Source organism: Plectropomus leopardus, chromosome 4, assembly GCF_008729295.1.
Source record: "Plectropomus leopardus isolate mb chromosome 4, YSFRI_Pleo_2.0, whole genome shotgun sequence".
NCBI classification, from domain to species: domain Eukaryota; kingdom Metazoa; phylum Chordata; class Actinopteri; order Perciformes; family Serranidae; genus Plectropomus; species Plectropomus leopardus.
The window spans coordinates 31,549,858-31,571,740 of record NC_056466.1 but is presented as its reverse complement, the minus strand read 5'-3'; the positions used below and the strand labels follow the sequence as shown (position 1 = coordinate 31,571,740).

General features: G+C 39.2%; 1 protein-coding gene across 2 annotated transcripts in view; it reads left to right on the top strand.

Moving 5' to 3' along the window:
* The first annotated feature begins 557 nt into the window (after positions 1-557).
* Positions 558-21,883, top strand: part of LOC121941936 (testis-expressed protein 2-like) — a 41,670-nt gene continuing 20,344 nt past the window's right edge. For both annotated transcript variants that reach the window (XM_042484956.1, XM_042484955.1), the window contains exons 1-3: positions 558-573; positions 1,096-1,187; positions 20,064-21,630. In XM_042484956.1, the coding sequence (XP_042340890.1) occupies positions 20,089-21,630 (1,542 nt within the window). In that variant the 5' untranslated portion in view covers positions 558-573; positions 1,096-1,187; positions 20,064-20,088. The remainder of the gene's footprint in view (positions 574-1,095; positions 1,188-20,063; positions 21,631-21,883) is intronic.

Below are 21,883 nucleotides of genomic sequence, written 5' to 3'. Positions count from 1 at the left end.
AACTTTGCTGAATTTTCAAATGGTTTAAGGATTTAAGAACATCCAAATTTTGAAGTAATAGTAACTAAAACTGCGTAGGGGGAATGTAGAAATATAGTGGCGTTATACTATCCGTGCACTTTATTTCGGAAATGTAGTGGAGTAAAAGTAAAAGTTGGCATAATATGTAAACTTCAACGAAAATACATCAACCCGCTGCCAGAAAGCACTGTTCAACGTGGTTCTAATATATTTACGTTACACTGTTTACATTCTCACCTGCTCTAACGCTAGGCATCAAAAGAAGCTCTATCGAGAAATCGATCGGCAACCTGCACGGCGAGCCGGTTATCGCTGTGCTCGGTTCTCGATTTGTCTGGCCTTGACAGGCTGCTGCGTTTTTTTCTTTAAGGAACTGAGTGCAGTTAGTCAGTTGTCAACAGGCTGAGCGACTAAAACGAGTCGTTGATACAACTTGGTACGTGGAACTGATAACACTAACGACACCGTGTTGAGAAAAGCTCGAGGTCCGTGAGGTTCGGTTCGTTCGGTGTAACGTTATCCAGAGAGAAATGAAGAAGTCGCGCGGACACGGTAAGCTATCTTTGACTCTTTTTTAAAATAACAATGTGCGAGTTTGATGAGATGAAGTCGGCCAGCACAAGCTTTAAAACTCATTCGTGACTCAGTTTGTAACGAGCTAGTTTTTCCAGAACCGTCTGTAGACTTTAATATGAAGTCATATTTAATGGATTAAAGGCAGAACACGTCTGTCAGTCAGCGCTGCTAGCTTATCTCACCTGCATCACGACTGCTGTTAGTCTTTGTTAGGTTTGCTTTCAAAGCGTGACAAGTCTCTATTTAGATCACATTAGCATGTATGTTAGCCGATAGTTAACCACTTCCAACAACACCCACGTGTTAAATTTGACTGGAAATGTTTTTATTGTTTGCCTACCATATGGTTAGTCTACAAACATTACACACAAGAGGCTACCAGTGTCTCGACTCACTCACTAAGAGGCAGAAACACCCTCTTCATATTGTCGGTCTTTGTGTTTGTAACCCACATCTGTAATGATTCGGCCTTTCTCTTGTTATTAATGTGTTTCTCAGAAGCCCCCTGAGCATCATGGACATGTGAAACTCGACTCTGCAGCAGGCAGATGCAAGTCCCAGGCTGGATTGAATGGCACTGAGGATACAAGGTAAGCACTTTGCCAGTAAATTTGAACTCATTATTGATCCGTTTCCTGAGCTTCAAATGACCTTAGTGAGGGTAAAGTCTAACTCGACAGAGAGAGAAGAGAAAGAAGAGTGAGGGAAAGAACAAATACAGCTCCTGAGAGTGAAGATCAGAGCAGGAATGCACACAAATGAGTGTACACAAATGGGTTCAGGGATCAAATGAAACCTCAGTGATATACCGAGTATTTCTTTTTTAAACTGTATTTTTGTCTCTTTTTTTTAAAGAAATAAAGTAAAATGATACATTACAATCAGCTCTGACAAATATTGACACCCACCCACACACACATATGTATAGTATCTAAACAGCAGAAAATAATAAACAGATTGGGAGAAAAAGAGGGAGAGAAAGGCCTTAGTACACATTCATATATAGGATACATTGGATCACAACAATATTACATAATCTTTAATTTCTGCTGTCCCTACTCGACCATATTATTTACCAAGAGCATATTCAAAAAAGATTTTACCTTTGGAAAATGCGATAGTTCAACGCATGTAGCAACATTCTTTTAGTACTGGTGACCTGTATATCCCTCCATAAATAATAAGTATAAATAAAAATAAAGAAATAATTTTTTTAAAAAGTAAACAAAAAACAAACAGAGATAAAATAATATAATTATAATAATATATATTGGTTGCGAGTCCATTTTAAGTGACATTTCTAACTGAAGAGGCACAGACAGACCGTGGGTGATAACAAAATAGTGTGTTTGTCATGGGAATCATAACCTCAAAGAGCAGGTTTACCATCTTTGCCACCTGCGCCTGCAGTGATGCGGCTGCAGAGAAAAACATGTTCAAATGTATTAGGCTGACACAAACACCACAGATGTTTTGGGCTTTGCGACGAAAGGCCCTGAGGTATGGATGACAATAAAGTCAATAGCAGCAAGACGTTCTACAGGTTTTTTTGCACACATTGACCTCAAGGTAAATTTAAAATGTTAAGCAACTTGCAATGCAGGGTTGCTATGCATAATGACCTCCTCCCATTTAACCCTTTGAAACCTGGAGTGACATCACTTTTCTAGTGCTGCTTTCAGATGCCTTTCACAAGTATTTAAACCTGTGAACTCAGAGCACTTTTGTGCGATTTCTTTCAGAAACACAGGGGAAAAAAGCAATGAGCAATTAAATATTCCACAAACTGCAGGGAATTAATAGATTTCGAAAATTATTTTTAAAAAGTTCGGGAAAACTGTATTTCTAGTTATAGTAATAACATTTAAAATTATGTTACAGAATTATATTTTTTCCAGGTCATTTACTGGTGATTTTTTTTGGGTTCAGGTTTCAAAGGGTTAACCAGTTTACTGCTGACAGTTGTCTTGTAGTTCTTTCTCTCTTCGTTTTGACTTGTAGCTGTTGCCGTAAACATCTAGTTACCTTTTGGTTGGATGTTGGATGTAGCAGGATTTAGGGTCAGCTTTAATTTTGTTTCTTCTTAAACCACGTTTAAGAAAAATGACAAATAAATCTACCTTGTACATGTTAGCATTGCGGGTAAGCAGGTTACAACTGTTGCCCCTAGTGTGCTTATATCAGGCTGATTGTTTTGGACCTATAAACAGACTTTTATTTCTCTGATGCTGGTTTATTGATCACAAAGTCTGCTGAAGGGATTTACACAAACACATCTCCAGGCCATGGCGCAGACCTACACAGCAGACCATGCTTTTTGGTGCGACTGGGTGTCTATAATTCCCTTTTGTTTTTCTCCCTATCCTCGTAATAATTTATCACATGATCATATTCAGGTCTACTGCTACACTATTATGGTCCTGACCCTTGTACTTCTTCTGTACAGTGGTCTCTTTGTAATCCCATTGCAGTGTTTCTTTATTTCTTTGCTCAGGCTAATGCAGATTTTAAAAGTTTTGCGTGTCTTTGAAAACAGTTGCTGTGTTTTGGAGTGAATGGTGATTTGACTTTAAGAGTTGCACAGAACATGAGTGGTTAGATCCTGTTTGTCCATACTGGAATGTCTCTTCAATACAACACCTTCCTCACCTTATCTGAGTAACTTTTCTGAACGCCTTCACAATGCTGTGAATATCGAGAGCATTTATTGAATATTACAGTCAGGGTTGCAAATTAGCACCAGCCAAATGTTGGTAAAATATGTAAATGGCTGCCAGATTAACTTCACTCAGCAGGCACAAAAACAATGTTAATCTGTTGACTGGCTGGTAGATTTTGGAATTAACCAGCTACAGTGGCAGGCGGACAAAAAAAGTTAACTATAAGTTAAACCTTTTTCTCGGAGAGAGGATTATTTGTCTTCAATAGTTCTAAGGTATTAAGGCTGACATAAAAGTCCAACAATATTGTAGTAATAATCATGTTTTCCATGCAGATGTTATTTAGTATTAACAGATTTTGATAAAGTTTTTGTTTCTCGCATATCAAAAGTTTAGTCTTTTTAATAAGTGAAAAGATAATACCTCATTTAACTGAATCTTTTATTTATTTATTTGTTTAATTAAAGAAATTTTTTTCCTAACATTATATTGATTGCAACAATATGGCCTTGCCCTAAATAAAATAAATATATATATATACACACACACACATTAATAATCCAAAATGGGTTTCTGTGGCTCTCAGAAACAGCATGGTGCTTTCTTAGAGCTCATATTAAATCCCCAAAGGTAATATTTATTTTATTAGATGAGAATACATGTAGCTGACATGGCAAAGTATGAATGGGAAAAAATTCATATCTGTGTGAGTGACAGACAGTTAAAAATGGCGTATATGGTAAGAACTAGACATAAGTTCATAGGATCACTATAAATCTAGACTAAGTTACAATATAAAACTGCAGAATCTTTTTTTTTTTTACTATCAACAAATCCCACGAAAGGTTTAAACCCAAAAACTCCAAATATAAGAATTGTCTTTGTGCCCTATAGCAAGCATACAAACACACTGAAAAGCCATTGGGTTACATATTCTTTATGATCAACACTAAATGACACTGTGTGTGTATTTTTGATCTGTGGAGAGCACAGCGGCTCCAAGTTGGGTTGGCATCATTGCAAATGCTCTGAGACATGGTTTCTTGTTTACAACAGTTTGCTTGTTATTTCACTATAAGCTACTTTGGTCTTACATTTTTGATAAAGAGAGGGTCATTCTTAATCAGTGTCTCAGTGTCATATTAGACAGGAGGCAGGTTTCCAATACAGATTTGTGCAAACTAAAGCAGTATTTTCAAAATATTGATAAAATAACAATTTCCATTGAGTGATATGCAACATCACCTCTGGCGATAACATTCGAGGTCGCATGACAGTGGATGTTCAAAACATTAGCAGGTTTATTTCTATTGCAGCCACTGCACAAGCCGTCATTAATTCCAATCCAAGGCCACGTAGGTGTGTTATTGAACGATAATGGAAAGGCAAGCCCCTTATACGTGGGAGCAGCCATGTATGAGGGGTTTCTGGGAGGTGACAGTCCAGGATTTCACAGAGAAATCGTGGATTCAAAACTTTCGGATGATCCGCTCAACTTTTGGAGAGCTATGCAATGCAATAACACCTCTTGTAGTGCCTGCTGCATCATGAGGGAGCCAGTTCCTACTGACAAGCACAAAGCCAAAAAAAGCCAAAAAAGTGTTTCCATAGTTTGTTTGTTTTTTAATGAGTTTTGTAAAAAAAATATAGTTCCATTACAATGAGGCATAAGCTGTTGGCTGTCAGGCTTTGGCTACAAACATTTCTTGTTGGAAGGATATATTAATTATTTAGTGTTGATAATAAACAAATAAAGTAATGTCATGGTTGTCCTTTACCTGACATCTGTACCAGTACCAGTAGAGTGTCAGAGGCAGCCGTCCATTTGTCAGAGAAATGGAATAACAAAATCAGGACTCTCTCACCTGTGAGAGACAGAAGGATGTTTAGGGTTTGAGCAGCAGGTGCTGTGACCTTTCACCAGTGTTATTTCCCTGACGTGGGGTGTGTCTTATTCATCTTTCATGCCGAGAGAAGGAACATGTGCTGCTTATCACACTCTGTGTAGGAACAGGCCTACACCCCTGTTGACTAAACACCTGCTCAGAGCTTTTACTGGCATAGTGGCCCTCAGTTCTCACCAGGTCTGACCTATTTTTATAAAACTCCAAAATGCCTTGTTGTAGTTAAGGCTCAGTCAAAGCACTGATGTCAGCTCCTGACTCAAGGCTTATTTGTATTGAAATTAACACCAACGGAGCCTCCTCCTCTAACAACACAGCCCTCTGATTTAATTAATAAGGTTGGGCTGGTTAGTGCCTTGCTTCAGGGTTTCCCTCTTGTCACGCTGCCTTAGACAATATTCCAAGTCTACGTCAGACAAAGTAGCTTGGGTAAGATAATTCATCCTTTTTATTATTCAAGAAATGGAAAGGCTTGACAGGTCAATGTATATCCATAATCACAGGCTTGATCGAGTATTGACAATTGTGCAAAGGTGATAAGCTGACCCTATTGTCACATGTGTTTGTAGGCACCTTAGTTTTTGTTGGGGAAATATCTAGGGCTTTGTTGGACATGTGATCGTTCCAGAATTCCATAGCAGGGTGTGTTTTTGATAGATTCTGTAGAACTCTTGTAAATCTCTACAGACAATTGTGATGCCTATCAGTGAGATACCGGTTGTGCTTAGTACAGTGCAACATATACAATGCCAAGATGTGTATACAAACTTTTTTTTCCTTTTAAATGTTTAATTTGTATTATTCTGAGTCCAACCTCTGAATTAGGAGGTTTTTGCGAGTCCATGAATGCAGCCCAGGTGGAGCTCTCCATGTGGTCTTTTTTCCTCAGCAACAGTTTGGGCCTCATGGGATTGATAATTGATTTGTTAATCTGTTCTGAGCTGATTAGATAGGATTGATGGATGAGAGGAGCAGCTGTTTGTGAGTGAAAGCAAATTTTAGACCCAGCAGAATAAATGATTAAGTTTTGCTTTCAATGCACCTTACTGTCTGCTGCTCCATCTGTACCCAGAGCATGCTGTGTGAGTGTGATGCGATGAGTAACTGAACTGTATATATTCCAACCGTGCTCCTAGTGAACAGTTTAGCTTGTTTTTTTGTTTTTTTTTGTGGCAGGCTGGCACAAATAAATAAATGTTTTAGAAACCGCGGTATGTTTTTACTTGAAATCAACTCTAGTTTCAAATCAGTGGTGACATGATCAGTTTTCCTCGTCTATAATAAACACAAATAAGATCTGCCATTCAGAGTTGAAGATACGGTTATTTAGTTAAGCAAGCTTCTCCTGAGCTACCTCCTCATCCATGCTGTAAACATCACGGTTGTTACGGACATGTGCTTCTCCCTCACCCATCCAGCCACTGAGATAATGACCATTACCGAGACATCAGGAGAATGTGTCAGTCAACCAGCCTGCAACGTTCACAGGCCTGTTTCAGGTGCAGCCTCCATTGTATGTTGTCAGTACCATTTATCTCACTGCCATCATAATAATCACTTGTTATCAGAGGGAAGAAATGGAGGCAAGGTGGGAGGTGGGAAGATGTATAAATATAGCCTGTCTATAAATACTACCTCTCACTCGAAACTGAGACATTCACAAAGCGACAGTACATTCACACGCAGCATTGTTTGTGAGAGGAAAAGGCTGGAAAAGATGGAGATGTTTGAGCATAAAGGCATTCATTTGCTGTTTTAATTGGAGCCCCGAGGAATAGTGCAGCTGTCGTTTTATGAGATTAAAGCCACTCCTTTAGAATTTTGAGCAGTCGTTCAGCATGATCTACAGATTAGTGTGAAATACAATGACATAGCTGAGACCGCTCCAGTCTCCCATGAGCTGCTCTCACACTCCATAACAATGTAGTCTTTTGTCACTACAGTTTAGCTGACAAATGCTTTGCCCGATTTCTCTCACTTTATCTGCTACCGATAACAATAAATATATGATTACTGCATTCCAAAGTCTGAGTTAAGTTTCTGTTTGATTTATTGTTAGCCATGAGTGCACAATCATTGCTAAATGAGATTCCAGATTTTTTTCTTTTTACTTCATTTGAGAAGTTTTGATGGTAAGAGGAATTTTTATGCCTTGGCACCGGTGATAGTCATGGCCGCAGTTATTACTTTTTGGGGTTGTCTGCCCATTTGTGGATATAACCGTCCCTTTCTCGTGATGTCTCAAGAACACCTCAAGGGAATTTCTTCAGATTTGCCCCAAACGTTTATTTGGACTGAAGGATGAACTGGTAGAAATTGGTGATCGGAGGTCACTGTGGCCTCCTCTGTCTCGTCCTTGTGAGCGTGGTATCTCAAGAACACCTTGAGGATTTTTTTTTTTTTTTTTCAAATTTGGCACAAACTTTCACATGGAGTCAACAATGAACAGATTAGATTTTTTTGGTCAAATGTCAATATGACCATGCATCTGTCTCATTCTCGTGTATGCAATATCTCAAGAACACCCGGAAAATTTCTTCATATTTGGCACAAACAGCCACTTGGACTGATTAGAAATTGGTGTTCAAAGGTCACCTCACAAAACATGTTTTTGACCATAACTCAAGAATTCATGCTGTAATTATGACAAAATTTCACACAAATGTCGAATTGGATATAATGATGAAGTGGTGACATTTCACATCTAAAAGGTCAAAGGTCAACTTCACTGTAACATCATAACATTCTGCAAAAAACACTTTGCTGGCAATTACTTAACATCATGACTCAGGACATAAGGGGAGAAATTTGATCAGATACTGACATGGTGACACTAATCTTGAAACTGTGCCGACTAGAGAGATCTTCTGTGTTGCCATCCACGTTATCACAGACATGGATGTAAACTTCAAGTGCAATTTGAACGGTTTTTAGAAGCATACAACCACGAGATGTGCAGCACTAAAATCTCTTATTGTTGTCGTGTTTGATGTGTGCCTCAAAGCCTGCTGTTGTGAAACTTAATTAGGTTCTAGGAAAATTGAAGTGGCCTAGACGGATCCAGGCAGTTTAAAGTGTGGTGAATGTCTTTAGAAAAAGGAGAAGTCCACAACCCCAATTCTACAGAGAAAAGATTTTATTGTCTGCTTTTAGACAATCACATAAACATTAGTGTTTTATGTCATTAGGCAGATTTCCATTACTGATTTGTGTGATTTTTGAAAAATTTTGATAAAACACAGTTGCGAGATGACTATGTTTGCACTTAGTGATGCTATGCATCTTCTCTCATGATGTATCATTCCAAAAAGCATAGTGATGGATGTTCACAACTCACAACATTAGCGGGTTTATTTCTATTGCAGCCACTGCACTAACTGTCATTATTTCCAATTGACGTTGACATAGGCATGTTATGTGGGAAGTAATGAAAAGGCAAGCCTCTTATATGTCGGAGCAGCCACGTATAAGGGAGGAATTGTGAAATCACAACTACTAGATTATCTGCTCAACTTTTGAAGATTTATGTGTTGCAATAACACCCCTTTTAGTGACTCTTTAAGTCTTTGTTGTACATCTTGTGACCTATAAAAGCCAAAAAAGTGTTTCCATTACAGTTTTGTGAGATACAGCTTTTTAGAATCTCCTGAAATCTCACCTAATGCGAGACTAAAAACCCGTTTGCAATAAAAGGACGTTTTTTCGACAATGATGTGTTTCCATTTCAATTGGTGCAATTTTTGTGTTAATGGAAACCTGCCAATTGTCTGTTTTTGATTTTGTATCTGTGGAAGTGAACAACCAGTATGTTGACATTCTGCATATACTGGGAACTGTCTGGGGAAACAGGGGAGTAATTGTGGAAACAAAGCAGTGCCGTCCAGTCCTCTCCTGACTTCAACCAGATGTGGCCAGTGGTGCAAACTGTCACCCCAAAGGCCTGGATGCAAACTGTGACTTGGTGTAATGCACCATTCCACTGTTCTTGTATTAGCAAGAAAGTTTAGTTTCATTTTGACTTGTTTTTGGATGAATTTTTTGGTACCAATAAGCCTGTTAGGCTGACGGCCAGATTCAGACTTGTGAAGACGTGATAAAGTGTAGCTGCTGAATGTTTTACTCTTTTTCCATCAGTTTTGTCTGAAAATGAAACCATAATTAAACCCAAGCATTAGACCAAGGCCTTATGAAAAGAGCCCTGGTTTGTCTTGATAGTCTGTCTGCAAAACATGATTACATGGTTGACCTCTTGTACTCAATTAAAACAGTGACCTTAACCCTGAGTTGTTGCTATAACCAGTGGCTTGTGTGTAAGAGCTGTACATGTGACTGGCTTTTATTGAATTGTAACTGAAGTAAAGCTGGTGTTAAAGTAGCATTGAAAGACCTTTTTTAATAAAAAGTATCAAAAAACAACACTACAAAAGCTAAATTGTTGACACAGTTTCTTGTTTTAAAACGAAAAGGAATGCTATTGCTAAGCTAATGTTAAGGCCGACTGCCTGTGTATCTGTAACTGGAGAACAGTGGTGTGCTTGATCCATGTCACAGTTTTGTCACCGCTGCAGCCAAGGAGTTCATTTAAAAGTAATGAGGGCTTGTTGACGACATTAAGCAGTTAAGTGAGGAGTGCATTATTTAACACGAACACCATGTGGGTCAGTGAGCTGACATGGTTTGAGATTGGCTGAACATTACAGAGTAGGGCTGGACATTACGAATATTCCATAATGTTGGTATTAGGTTAACAGCACTGCATACAATTAAAAAGATATTAAAATGTACTCAGTTTTGCCTTGCTGTTGCTTTCAGTATACTGCTAAATAAGGGTCAACCGGTATTGATTTTTCAGGGCAGATACCGATTATTAGTACTCAATGACGCTGATAACCGATATTTGAAACCAATATGCATTTACAATAAAACATGAAAATACATCTGCTGAAATTTAGAATTTGGAATATAACAAACTTCAACAAAAAACTTTGTTTAAATGCTTTTAGCAAATGTTTAATCAAAACTAAAACTGTCAACATTATATACAGCAAGTACCCAGCAACCTTTTTTTAAAAAGTTCGATGAAAATTTAAATTAATAAAATAGATGAATAAAAAAAGCTCTCTGAGGTTTTACAAAGTAAAATACAGAACTTGACATAATTAAAGGAAATGATTTCCAAACATTAATTTATTGATCATTGAACTAAACACAAAATGAACAAAAAAGAATGATAGTTTAATTTTGAAGTGCAGTTTTCTAAGGATATTCTTTTTGACTAACTCGATACTCGATAATACTCGATATTGCATATAATCTCTAAATTGTGCAGCCGTATTACAAATTATTAACTGCAGTAGGAAACACAAGGCTTCTTTATGCTCTTTGTAAGTAAAAGCAAGTAGTGGTGTATGGTCTGGCTTGTTGTTGTTGTGTAAAGCTCAGAGTCACTGTGCTACTGTATGAAAGCCCTCTCTCTCTGTTTCTTAATACAGGATTATTTCTTACTTCCTTGCCTCGGTGGACGCTCTGTCACATGCTCTCCTCAAGCCAGTGTATTCTCAGTGTTGCGATCCACAACAGCTGAGCCACTGAAGGCAGTAATTGAGCAATCCAACTGTCCTGATGGGCATTTGAGAACAAGTGGGAAACACTGCCAAATGTGTCATAATGGCTTTGTCATCAGAATGTTTGCGTATTAGCAAAAAGAGGACAAAACTTTAATTCAGCAAGTAACTGTTTGGTCAACTGATTTTTACAACAATTATGGACAAACAACACACTTAAATGATCACTGTCTCAAATATCATGCATCTGTCTTAATACTGTAGATGCTGAGAGAGTGAGACACTTATTTCGGACATGCATTATACCCAAACAGAGGGAGGGTTGACGTACAGGTCAGTTACATGCTGCTCTGACAGAAGCTATGCATTTCTAAAAAGTCATTTCTCAGGAATTTAACCCTTTGAAACCTGGATCAACGTAATTTCTCTTGTAATGCATTTAGATGCCTTTCACAAGTATTTAAACCTTTAAAACCTGAGCAAATTGGTGCAGTTTCTTTCAAAAACATGGGAAAAAAGGCAATGAGCAAATTGGCAAGAAATGTGCCAAAAAGAGCAAAAGATTAGTGGATTTGGAAAATTATTTTTTACAAAAGCTTGGGGAAAAATTCTTGATTTCTATTTATAATTGTCATATTTATATATTTCAAATTATGGGAGGAAGGCAATGAGCAACTTGACAAGAAATGTCCAGAAAAGAGAAGGAAATTAGTAGTTTTATAAAATAATTTTCTTTTTAAGTTTGGGATAACTCTGTAATTATCATAATTGTGTATTTATAATTATGTTTACTGAATTTTAAGCAGTTTTTTTTCTAGATAATTTACTTGTTTTTTTTATTAACTTCCTGTTTTTTGTTGTTGTTTACTTGTTTGTTTTTGTTTGTTTTACAAAACTCTGGTAATTTTCTTATATTTGGTGCGAATTTCTGGGTTATTTGTTCTTAAGTTGCTCATTACCTACATCTTATGCTTCGCCACTTTGCTCAGGCTTCAAAGGGTTAAAAAAAAGGCCGCTTATTTTTTATGAAAATATACACTGCACATCTGTTTGATAGTTTTCATGAGTGTTAAGAGACTAATACACACATTAGCAGCTGTAAAATTGGCTAAGTAAGTGAGGCCTGACCTGTTTGCGTTTTCACTGTGGCTGCAGGATAACAGCGATAGACTGACTTACCAAAAGAAATATCATAATCATATTTTTTCAGGACACTGTGTTGGTTTACTTTGTTTCAGTGACAAAGTGTGCTCTAGTTGGCAGAGGAAGGCTGAGAGATGGGATGATCTCACGGCCTAACATTTCAATCCCCGCCTGTCTCACCAGTTTGTCAGCATTCATGAGAACAGTTTCGATTCTATTGGGCTGCTATTGTTTATTTGTCTCTAGAACCTGGAATCTGAAATGACCCTGTGAAATGCATTAACCAGTTCACCACCGTCTCAATCTCAGTCACTCAAACATGCCTGGACACACATCTTTGTCTCTATTTATACAATTAGCCACACTGAGGCTACCATACTGCTCTGCTTACTTGTCTTTTACAGTTACAAAAACAAAGAGAGTAAAAGAATAAGAAACATGACAGCAAACTGCATGTTAGACTTGCACTCATAACTTTGGGTTATTGCCCTCTCTTTTGTAGTAAAGCGCATAAGGGGCCTTAAAGTGTTCGCATTAATATCAACCAACGAGTCATTCTATAGAAATGTCTTGTCAGGTTAAGCTTTCTCCCATCCAAGCCTTCTGGAACAGTGCCAATTTGACATTATAGCTACAGGTCCGTCAGTCGATGCCGTTGGACCCAAAAAGACTTTTTCCTGTAGAGTTACATTGTGAAAGAGACGGCTGTAAATCCTTTCATAGGTGGAGATGAAAGCAAGTTTTTTTTTTTTCTTTTAAATGTGTGTTTATGTGTCCCAGGGATGGGAATTTGCACCAGCCACCAGCCAATATGCTGGTTGAAAATGCAAGTGGCTGCTGGATTTTCTTCACTCACCAGCCAAAAACACAATAGTAATCAATCGAGTAGTGGTAGATTTTGTAGTCTACCTGCCACAGTGTCAGAAAGACAAAAAAGTTTATTTCCAAACCTGTTGTGTCCCTTTTGTATCATTCTGTGTCACCTCCCTAAATTCTGAGTTTTTTGCGGGTCTATGAACGGAGCATAGACAGAGCTTTATACAAGTCCTTTTTTTCTTCGGCAGCAGTTTGTGACTGGCAGGATGGATAATTGATTCAGAGCTTATCAGATCAGATTGAATGATGTGAGGAGCAGCAGCTGTGAGTGAATGCAGACTTGTAGACCCAGCAGAGCGCCTAATGTTCTGCTGCTCCATCTGTGCCCAGAGTGTGCTCTGCGCTCCGTGAGTGTGATGCAGTGAGTAACCGAACAGATAAATACTTCAACAGCGACAGTCCAGCTTCAAAAATAGAAAATGTCTTTGTGGCGGAAGAATCGTGGTGGGCTGTCATGGAATCCTGTTCATTCAGTCCAACAATATTTCGAAGTGATTAACTCATTGTATCCCTTTTTCAAGATAGTGGAGAGCTAGACAGGCAGTCATTTGCCGGTTAAAGTCTCTAATGTGCCTGCTCTATGGGCCTAAGATTGCGGAAGCAGAGGAGATTCAGGTAATTTTACACACAGAAGTCCAGTTTTTTTTTTTTTTTGCTTCATGTGCCTCTTAGCAACTTTCCATGCTCAGGCCTCAACGTGTATTTGGGGTTTTTTTTTAATGAAGTGGGACATATAAAGTGGGACTTACGGGAGATATAATCCTTCAACAGCTATTACATATCTGTAACTTGTCACTGCCTTACGGGGGCAGTTAAGTGTTAGCTGCTGTAGCCACAGTGTTGGCAGCAGCATTAATAGGAGCACTGGGCTGTGGGACACTTTGCAAGTCATTAGCTAAAGTGACAGTGTAAGCACAGGGAAAGCCATTACTACTGCAAATAAACAACTGCTTCTAATCCCTCTCTAAGCAACCTGGATCAGGTATAGTGATGTGGGATTTCATGAAGTCCTCCATGGGGAATGTGTGAGCATGTCTTTTCTGAAGGTCTTTTTCTCTTGCAGTTAAATATGTGTGCCTTAGCGAGCATCCTCTTGATGCCACTGATTCAACTGAAACAGTGTTGTATGATATTTGAGATGCTCTGAGGGGATGGCATGTGGTGTTGTATTAGCAGAAAGCAACAGGCAGGATGACTTGCAGAAATACCCTTGCTGTGTGGTTACTGAGCTGCAAACACCGGAAACACTCAGTTCGACTGATATTTTAGGCCCACATGCATTAGGAGATAGAGGCATTAGTGCAAGAAGGTTAAAATGAACACTGCACAGACTCTATGAAGACACACTTAAGCTTCTGGAAAACAGACACAATGTGTGATAATTGTCTATTGTTGCAGACTGTGAAGGCCTGTGGTTGTCCCCAGGTGGTGTGTCTTTTCCAATTGTCACATGGCAGCAATTTCCCAACAGTTCTGTTTACCATGTTTCAGGTTTGCTCCTAAGTGAGCTGCAAAGAGTTGTTGACTAATATTTGCTTCCTTACTGGTCCCAGGCTGTGGATATACTTAGATGGAATTAAGGGGTTTAGGAAAAGTGAACAGTTGTTTGTTTTGAGAAAAACATCATATGAGGAAGCTTGGTATGAAGCAGCCTCTTTCCCGCTGGATTGTTTAACAGACAATATGGGCTTGAAAATGTAATGTAAAATGTCTTTTTGCACTCCAGCTGGTCCTTTTGCAGGAGGATAGTGATCACCACAGCAGTGGCTTTTATACATTTCCCTGTGAATTAAGATTTGGTTCAGGTTAACATGTAGTCAGTATTTCATTAGGTCATTTAAATGAGGTGTGTTGGAGTGGAATGGAATGGCTGCAATACATGTAGAGATGCTGATTTATGAAAAAGTTTGAAGTGGTCTCTTAATTTTTTCCCAAGCTTCATATTTCAACCTCGCTCTGAATAAACTGTCCAGCTCCAAAAATAGAAAATCTCTTTGTGGCGGCAGATGTTCTAATCATGGCAGGCCGCCACTGATAAATGAATGTTTGGCAGACCCTGGCACAGGTGACCATGTCTGAAACCAAAAGTGTTTATAGCTGGAGGAAGGGATCCTCAGATGTTGTGTGACAGTCTAACAGCAATAAGATCAAGATAAGATCATCAGAATAACTGCCAGTTTCAAAGGGCAGGGTGATATGGCGAAAATAGAAATAGCACCGTATTTTTGACTCAATACGCATACTTATATTGTTGTTGACACAATATTTTAGCATTGACTATTTGTGCTTTCACAAAACGTCAACGCTGAGATTTTTAATAACCAGTCATTAGTAATGTGGATATAATGACTAAGCGTGTAAAGGCAAATAATAGAACAATTTGGTAAGTTCAGAAAATTATATCACTTTACAGTAATGCCAGGGCTCAATGCTAATATTTTTAAGCAATGGTCCTATGGGCCTCCAAACCCTTTAATTTGTTGGCCAAAGTAAATTTTGGATGCCTTTAAATGTAAAGTTATGTAAAAACAATAGCCTACAGAAAAGGCTGTTTAATGCTGCTTAACATATCTGTCCTTAACTGTGACACTTCAATAAATAAAATTCATAAACAGAATGAAAATATCTTTGTAAACATGAATATTGTCTCACAGTCTATCATTTCTTTACGTTGTTGTTCTCACCTACAAGGTACCTTAGCTATTGTCTAATAACTCTTTGCTGAAGTGTTGTTAGGAAATAGTGAACTGTTCTAATGACACATGGTATGATATGAGGGAGGATGTCTTTCCTCCCTTTCTTTAGTGTGATTTGGAACTTCTGATGAGGTCATGCAGGAGGTGGTACTACTGTGAGACACTGAGTCATGCAAGCCATAAAACTGTGGTTATTTAAGGAACCCAGAATTTCTTAAACATGACCCTGCAGTAACACTGATTCCAAGAAAATATTACATGTTGAAAGAAAGATCCTCTTGTATATGCTGGACTTCGAATGTTGTAACATCAGTCAGTGATGATTAAAATGTTCAATTTTTTACAAAGTTGTAAATTCCATTTCCCATTTAGTGGCCGTACTTTTCCTTATCTGACTACATTTAATAATTTCTGCTAGAAGATCTATTTGTGGCGGCAGATGTTTTAATGGTGTTGGGCTGCAACAAATAAATGAATGTGTGGGAAACCCCGGCTAATTTGTTTTACAAGAAAACTTCACAGGGTACATTTAAGAATTGATACAGGCTGTGTTAAATTGGTTGTAGGTGTGCATACTGAGATGTTACTGGGTGGGCCTTTTTGTGCAGATTTTTATAGAACACCTCGTCATCATGTTTTTTTTCGAATGGCTCTAGTGAGAAATTGCATCTTGATTTTACTCAGTGTCTTATTTTTCTGCTGAAAACGCCTCACACATTTGAATCACTGTGTCAAAATACATTTTAGATGAAATGACGGCTCTAATTGGGGCTGCTTTCCTCCTCACCATTTCAACAATACGTTCAATAGCTAAACACACAAAGTGTCTTTGTAGTCCAATATCTTCTGTGTGTGTAAGAGCTCTGAGTCTCTTTTCATATACAGTGTGTGCTGTTAGATCGAAAAGACGTGAGCTGTGAACATGTCTCTAATGAGTGCAAAACACGAGGGTTAATGAGGCCTGCTTCCCTATGTAATTGGCTTCATCAGCATCAGTGGCAAGATTTTGTTCTTCGCTGTCCTCTTAAGCTGTGGCACAGGAAAAGGCACTGAGTACACAAGACAAGGGAGGACTTCATTGTCAATGTTTACATTGTCACTTGGATGGATGGCCAAGTGCTGCACATGCCCAGTCTTGGGCTCCGTTTGTTTGTTCCATTTCTGATTTGTTAAAGCAGGAGATAAAATCAAGCTCACAGAGCACTCACATTAACGCATACATGCAAACTTCCTCACTTCATTGGACCAGGCGATATGGCAAAAAATATCACGATAATTTTCCCCATATTGATCGAAATTTTAGCAGCGAGCACGGTAATAAATGACAATACATTTCCTCCTTGTTCCCTGATGTTCTAAAGTGGTTGAGAAATGTTTCTCGTGTCGCGTTTTTTTTTTTTTGTTTGTTTTTTGGGTTTTTTTTTTTAAACAATGCCACTGAGAGGGTCTGAAAAGCAGCTAAATAGCGATAAAGTCAGCACATTAGTAGTCCTCTCCTCCTGTCTCCCCGGGACCTTAGATCATCCGTAACAGTGTCTCCTATACTACAGTGAAAACACAGATTGATGGAGAATTTCATCAATGGTGGGGACAGAGTAAAAAAAAAAAACTGTCCAAAAACTCCACATGACATAGAGTTTTGCAGGGCACGCTGTTTTGAATTTCTCATCACCTCGGCACACTCAACTCAGCACAAACTATAACCTTGCTGTGAAAAATCTGTGTGTACTGTGACGCCTATCCCTCCTGCTGCTGACAGACGGACGTCTCACAACTTCTGCTGTATGACACAGCATGGCAGGCAAGCTGTTTGAATCAATCTAGGCCTATCCATATCAAGTAAAAATGACCATATTTTATCATCGTCATCGATGTACTTTTTATTGCAAACCTATTTCGAGATCGTTTTATTGCCCAGCCCTACGTCATCACTAATCCTAATGTGCTGGTCGGAAATACTGGTTGAGTCTTTTACGTTGAAATGAAATCCATGTCCAATTGGCGATCCATTAGAATGGCCTCATTGTGTTGCTGCTGACTGGAGGCTGACTAGCAAGGGACAGAGGTGGCTGGCAGTCTGCCTGGCTGGGTAACAAGCTCACTCGTGACCCATGTGACAATGAGTGGCCAAGTTGAGTCTGTATAAGGGTGAGCCAGCATGATGTCACACCACCTTTGTTGCCCGAACAAGGCACAAAAAATGCCATTTCTGAATGTCAACAAGACATTACCATAATTCTATTTTCACAGTACAGAAAATTGAACCTGTATACAGCTATGACTTTTTCCTAGACCTCACTCTGGAGCTGAAAAAGGCCATTTTGTTTTTTTCACATGTGCAGTAGCACTTTCCAAGACCTGTAAAAAGATGTGTTAATTTAGAGCAGCCCCCCTTTAATTAATTTGGTTAGCTTTTATGTGAGATAAATATTGGCTGAATTGGCTCAGTGAATGTTTTACATTGAATCTGATATCTGTCCCTCAGCCTGTCCCCTTGACTTTAATAGTATACCCTTGTTAAAGTTGGATCCTTCTTTTTGTCCTAAATACTGCTTAAATTGCTGTCAGTTGATCACCCAGTGCACCTCGGGCATCTTGTTGTGGCACCAAACAATCTCCAATGTTATGCAGTGTGACATCATCCCAGCGTCATGCTATTATCTGGACTTTGGCCTATGTCCCTGAAGGCTGTGCTGTAAGTCTGTTTTTATACATGCCACACAGTATGACTAAGTCATAAACACCAGCCAAGACTGCACTCTGGCAATAATGTTGACTGTTTAATGGCAAAGCTTTAAAATGGAATATAGGTCACAAGACTTTGAATGTTCACAGTATAATATGCAGAAGCTAGAGGTCACCGCTACTTGCTGCAGCGTTTGTATGCCTAGTAAGTCTTTATTCTTGTTTTGCCAAGCTATATTTGTACTGGATTATGGACTCCTTGATTCTGATGAATATTTAGCAGTCTTTGGTAGAAACTTGTGAGAGTGTCAGCAGGTGGTGCGTGGTATGGGGGGTAATTTAAGATTCCCGCTTGCTGCTGAACTGACGTCTGATGCAACTAAAGTGGTTTAGAGATACAATACCGCATATGTCAGCACTCACACATGCATACACATTTCTGTCTGAATATAGCATTATTTACATAATTTACCATCGCTGGTCATCCCAGATAGTTAGTAATGAAATGGAATCAAAGATTGACTTTTCAGAATAAGATGCACCATCTCCTTTTTATAATTTTGCTTGCAGTGCATTGGTCACTGCCTGGGGCAAGTGCTTAATGCTACATTGTGATAACCTGATTGTGCTACTGATTGATAACTGTTTTATCTCATGTAGATGATGACCTGTGTTAAAAAAAAATATTTTCACTGGCGTCAGCCATTGTATATATCATATATCTTGCACAAGACAAGATCTTGTTTGGTTCACAGTCTAAATAAGGGAAAGGCAATCGTAAAAAACAAACAAAAAAACTTTTCTCAGAGAAAAAAAAAGAGTATCCTACTTCTCAAAATGTTGAGCTCTTAAATTCATTTTATAACTTATTGAAATTTTTAGGGATTGTGCTGAGACATAAAAATATCACAATAAAACCATATACCACATTTGATTTAGGCCCTCTTGATACTGGGTAGATCATTTTGGTGTTCTCCATACTAAACACAGGTCGAGAAGTAACATTTGTCTAATGTTTCCTACATGGATTGTAAATAAAAAAATAATCTACTGTTTGTAAATAAGGGATGGGTGGAACTCATATGTTTGTGTTTTGTTTTTTTCTTCCAACAGTTTAAGAAGTTAGAGTTGTTGTGTGGATAATTGACCTGTTAATCCGGTCAGAGCTGATCAGATCAGATTGATGGATGAGAGAAGCAGCTGCTGAAAAAAGCAAACTTTTAGACCGAGCAGATTAAACAATGAAGTTTCCCTTTCACTGCGCCTGGCGCTCTGCTGCTCCATCTGTGCTCAGGGTATGCTCTGTGCTATAAGAGAGTGATGCGGTAAACCAAATGCTGTAGCCCTTTATATTGAATGGTCTAACTCCAAAAAAAGGAAAATTGGTTTGTGGCAGCACATGTTTTCATCATTGCAGGCCACCATGAATAAAAAAATTAAGATGTGGGATACCCAGATTTTTAGTATTTTCCCATTTATGTCATATTTTCCAGTTTATCATTCATTTTTCCCATCCTGGTGTAAATAATAACGCTTGGAGTTATAGGAGACCACAGTCAGTCTTGTTCCCAGATATACTGAATACAGTATTCCGCTGCAAACAAGTTATTTTCTTTATCGATTATTTTGCCAACTGTTTTGATGAATTGCTTTGTCTGTAAAATGCCAAGAATAGATCTTCAAATGTCATGTTTTGTCAAAGCAACAGTTCAAAATACAAAGATAACCAATTAAACGTCATATCTGATGGGGCACAGCAGCATATCCTCACATTTGAAATGTCAAAATCAGAGAATATTTTAGCACTTTTCCTTGACAAATGGCTTACACAATTATTTGATTATCAAAAAAAGCTGCAGATAATTTTTGACAATCGACCTAACAGCTGACTTATCATCCCAGCCATAATTTAATGTAATCTCTTCTCCTTCTATGCAGACTGTGACTCAGTGGGAGTACTGCAATGACTAGCCGGCACCCTAGCCATGCAGAGAGCGCTCACCCCACAGAAAAACAGCCGCCTGCCTTGTCCCCCAAGCTCCATGTCCAGAGATCGCCATCGAAGGACACCATCACCATCCACTTCTCAGCTCTTGGGAAGGAGGAAGAGGAGGAGGAAGAAGATTTGTACAGGGCAACTGACTCTACTACCTCAGCCACACAGGATGACTCAAACATTGTGACAGCTTTAGAAGCAAGTGAGGAGATGTTTGAAGGGGAGCCAGTGGACTCCGCAGCTGAGGTTGCTGTCATGCCTGAATCATCTAAACTTTCACCAGTTTCTAGACATCACACCAACCGCTCTCCCACACACACTCTGTCATCATGTATCCCCGAGCAAAAAGGCTCCACTTCCAATCCCTCTCCCACTAAATCTTTGAGCTTTCCCTCCAGTGACAAACCCTTCCTCAGCTTGGTGAAGACTCTCTCCTCTGACATTGAGGCTCGTGACGGAATCCCTTCTGTTTCTGCTCCTACAGTGAGGCATCGGCACCTGATGAAGACTCTTGTCAAGTCTTTATCCTCAGATACATCCCAGGACTCCTCCTCCACACCCTATCGTCTTCCAGAATCCCGCCTTAACCTGCAACTCTTCAAGCAATTTGCGCAGTCCCGGATGCCGTCTGCTGCCACGTCGTCAGCTGGCGATTCCAAAACTGCCCCTTCCTCTCCATTAACCTCACCAGATAACCGCAGCTTCTTCAAGGTCTCCGAGGTTGAGGCAAGAATCGAAGACACTAAGCGACGTCTCTCTGAGGCCATCTCTGAACCGCTCCAACTCCTCAGTAAGATCATGGATGAAAAGAGTGGCAGCTTAGTTGGCAGCAGTATTTACAGACCCAAGGCCCTCTCTGCCAGTGCCTCCGAACTCTCAAATCTTACTTCTGTCAATGGTCACCTGGAGAGCAACAACAATTACTGCATCAAGGAGGAAGAAGGAGGTGACCTCGAGGCAGAGAGCCCCAACAGCAGGCCTTCTGGTCCGGCTGAATCACCTGTTGCCTCCTCCATTGACACAAAGAGCCCCAACAAATCTTTACTTTCCATGTCATTGGACAAATGTTCCATGTCCGCTCTGGCTAAACAAGAGGACGAGGACTTCTGCATCCTGTACAGTGAGGACTTTGAGACTTACACCAACACAGATGGTGACGGTGGTGATAGAACTGATGATACTGGAACTGGAAGTCAAACTAAAGTGCCACTAAGTGGTAGTACTGAACCATGCAGTGAAGATGAATCTGAAAGTATTGAGCCGGCGCCGAGTGTTCCACACTATACTCTCATCATCCTCACTGTGCTGGTCTATGGGTATTTTGTATTACCTCTACCCAGTTATGTCAGAGGAATGCTGCTTGGGATTGGGTTTGGATTTCTTTTAGCTATCGCTGTTGTGTGGCTGACGGGACCAAAACGTTCTGGCAGTACTTTTAGACATTCCAGACACCATGGGAAGCTGTGGAATCTGACCAAATTGGACATCAAGGAACCAGAAATATATAAGGTCAGTGAATATTCATTTCATAAATATTTAGTGCATTTTGTCATGTTGCAAAGGCCTTGAACACCATATGTAATGTTGGTTGGTTGATTTGGACTTCTTGTGTTGATATGTCAAATCACTACTGAAACAGAAACATGTTTAACAGATTTTCATAAGACATTACATTATGAGACAATTTATGAAAAGAGTTTACTTCTTCCTAACTTTGATTTTTTCTGAAACTTGTGATGTGTTAAGCTGATCCACACAACAC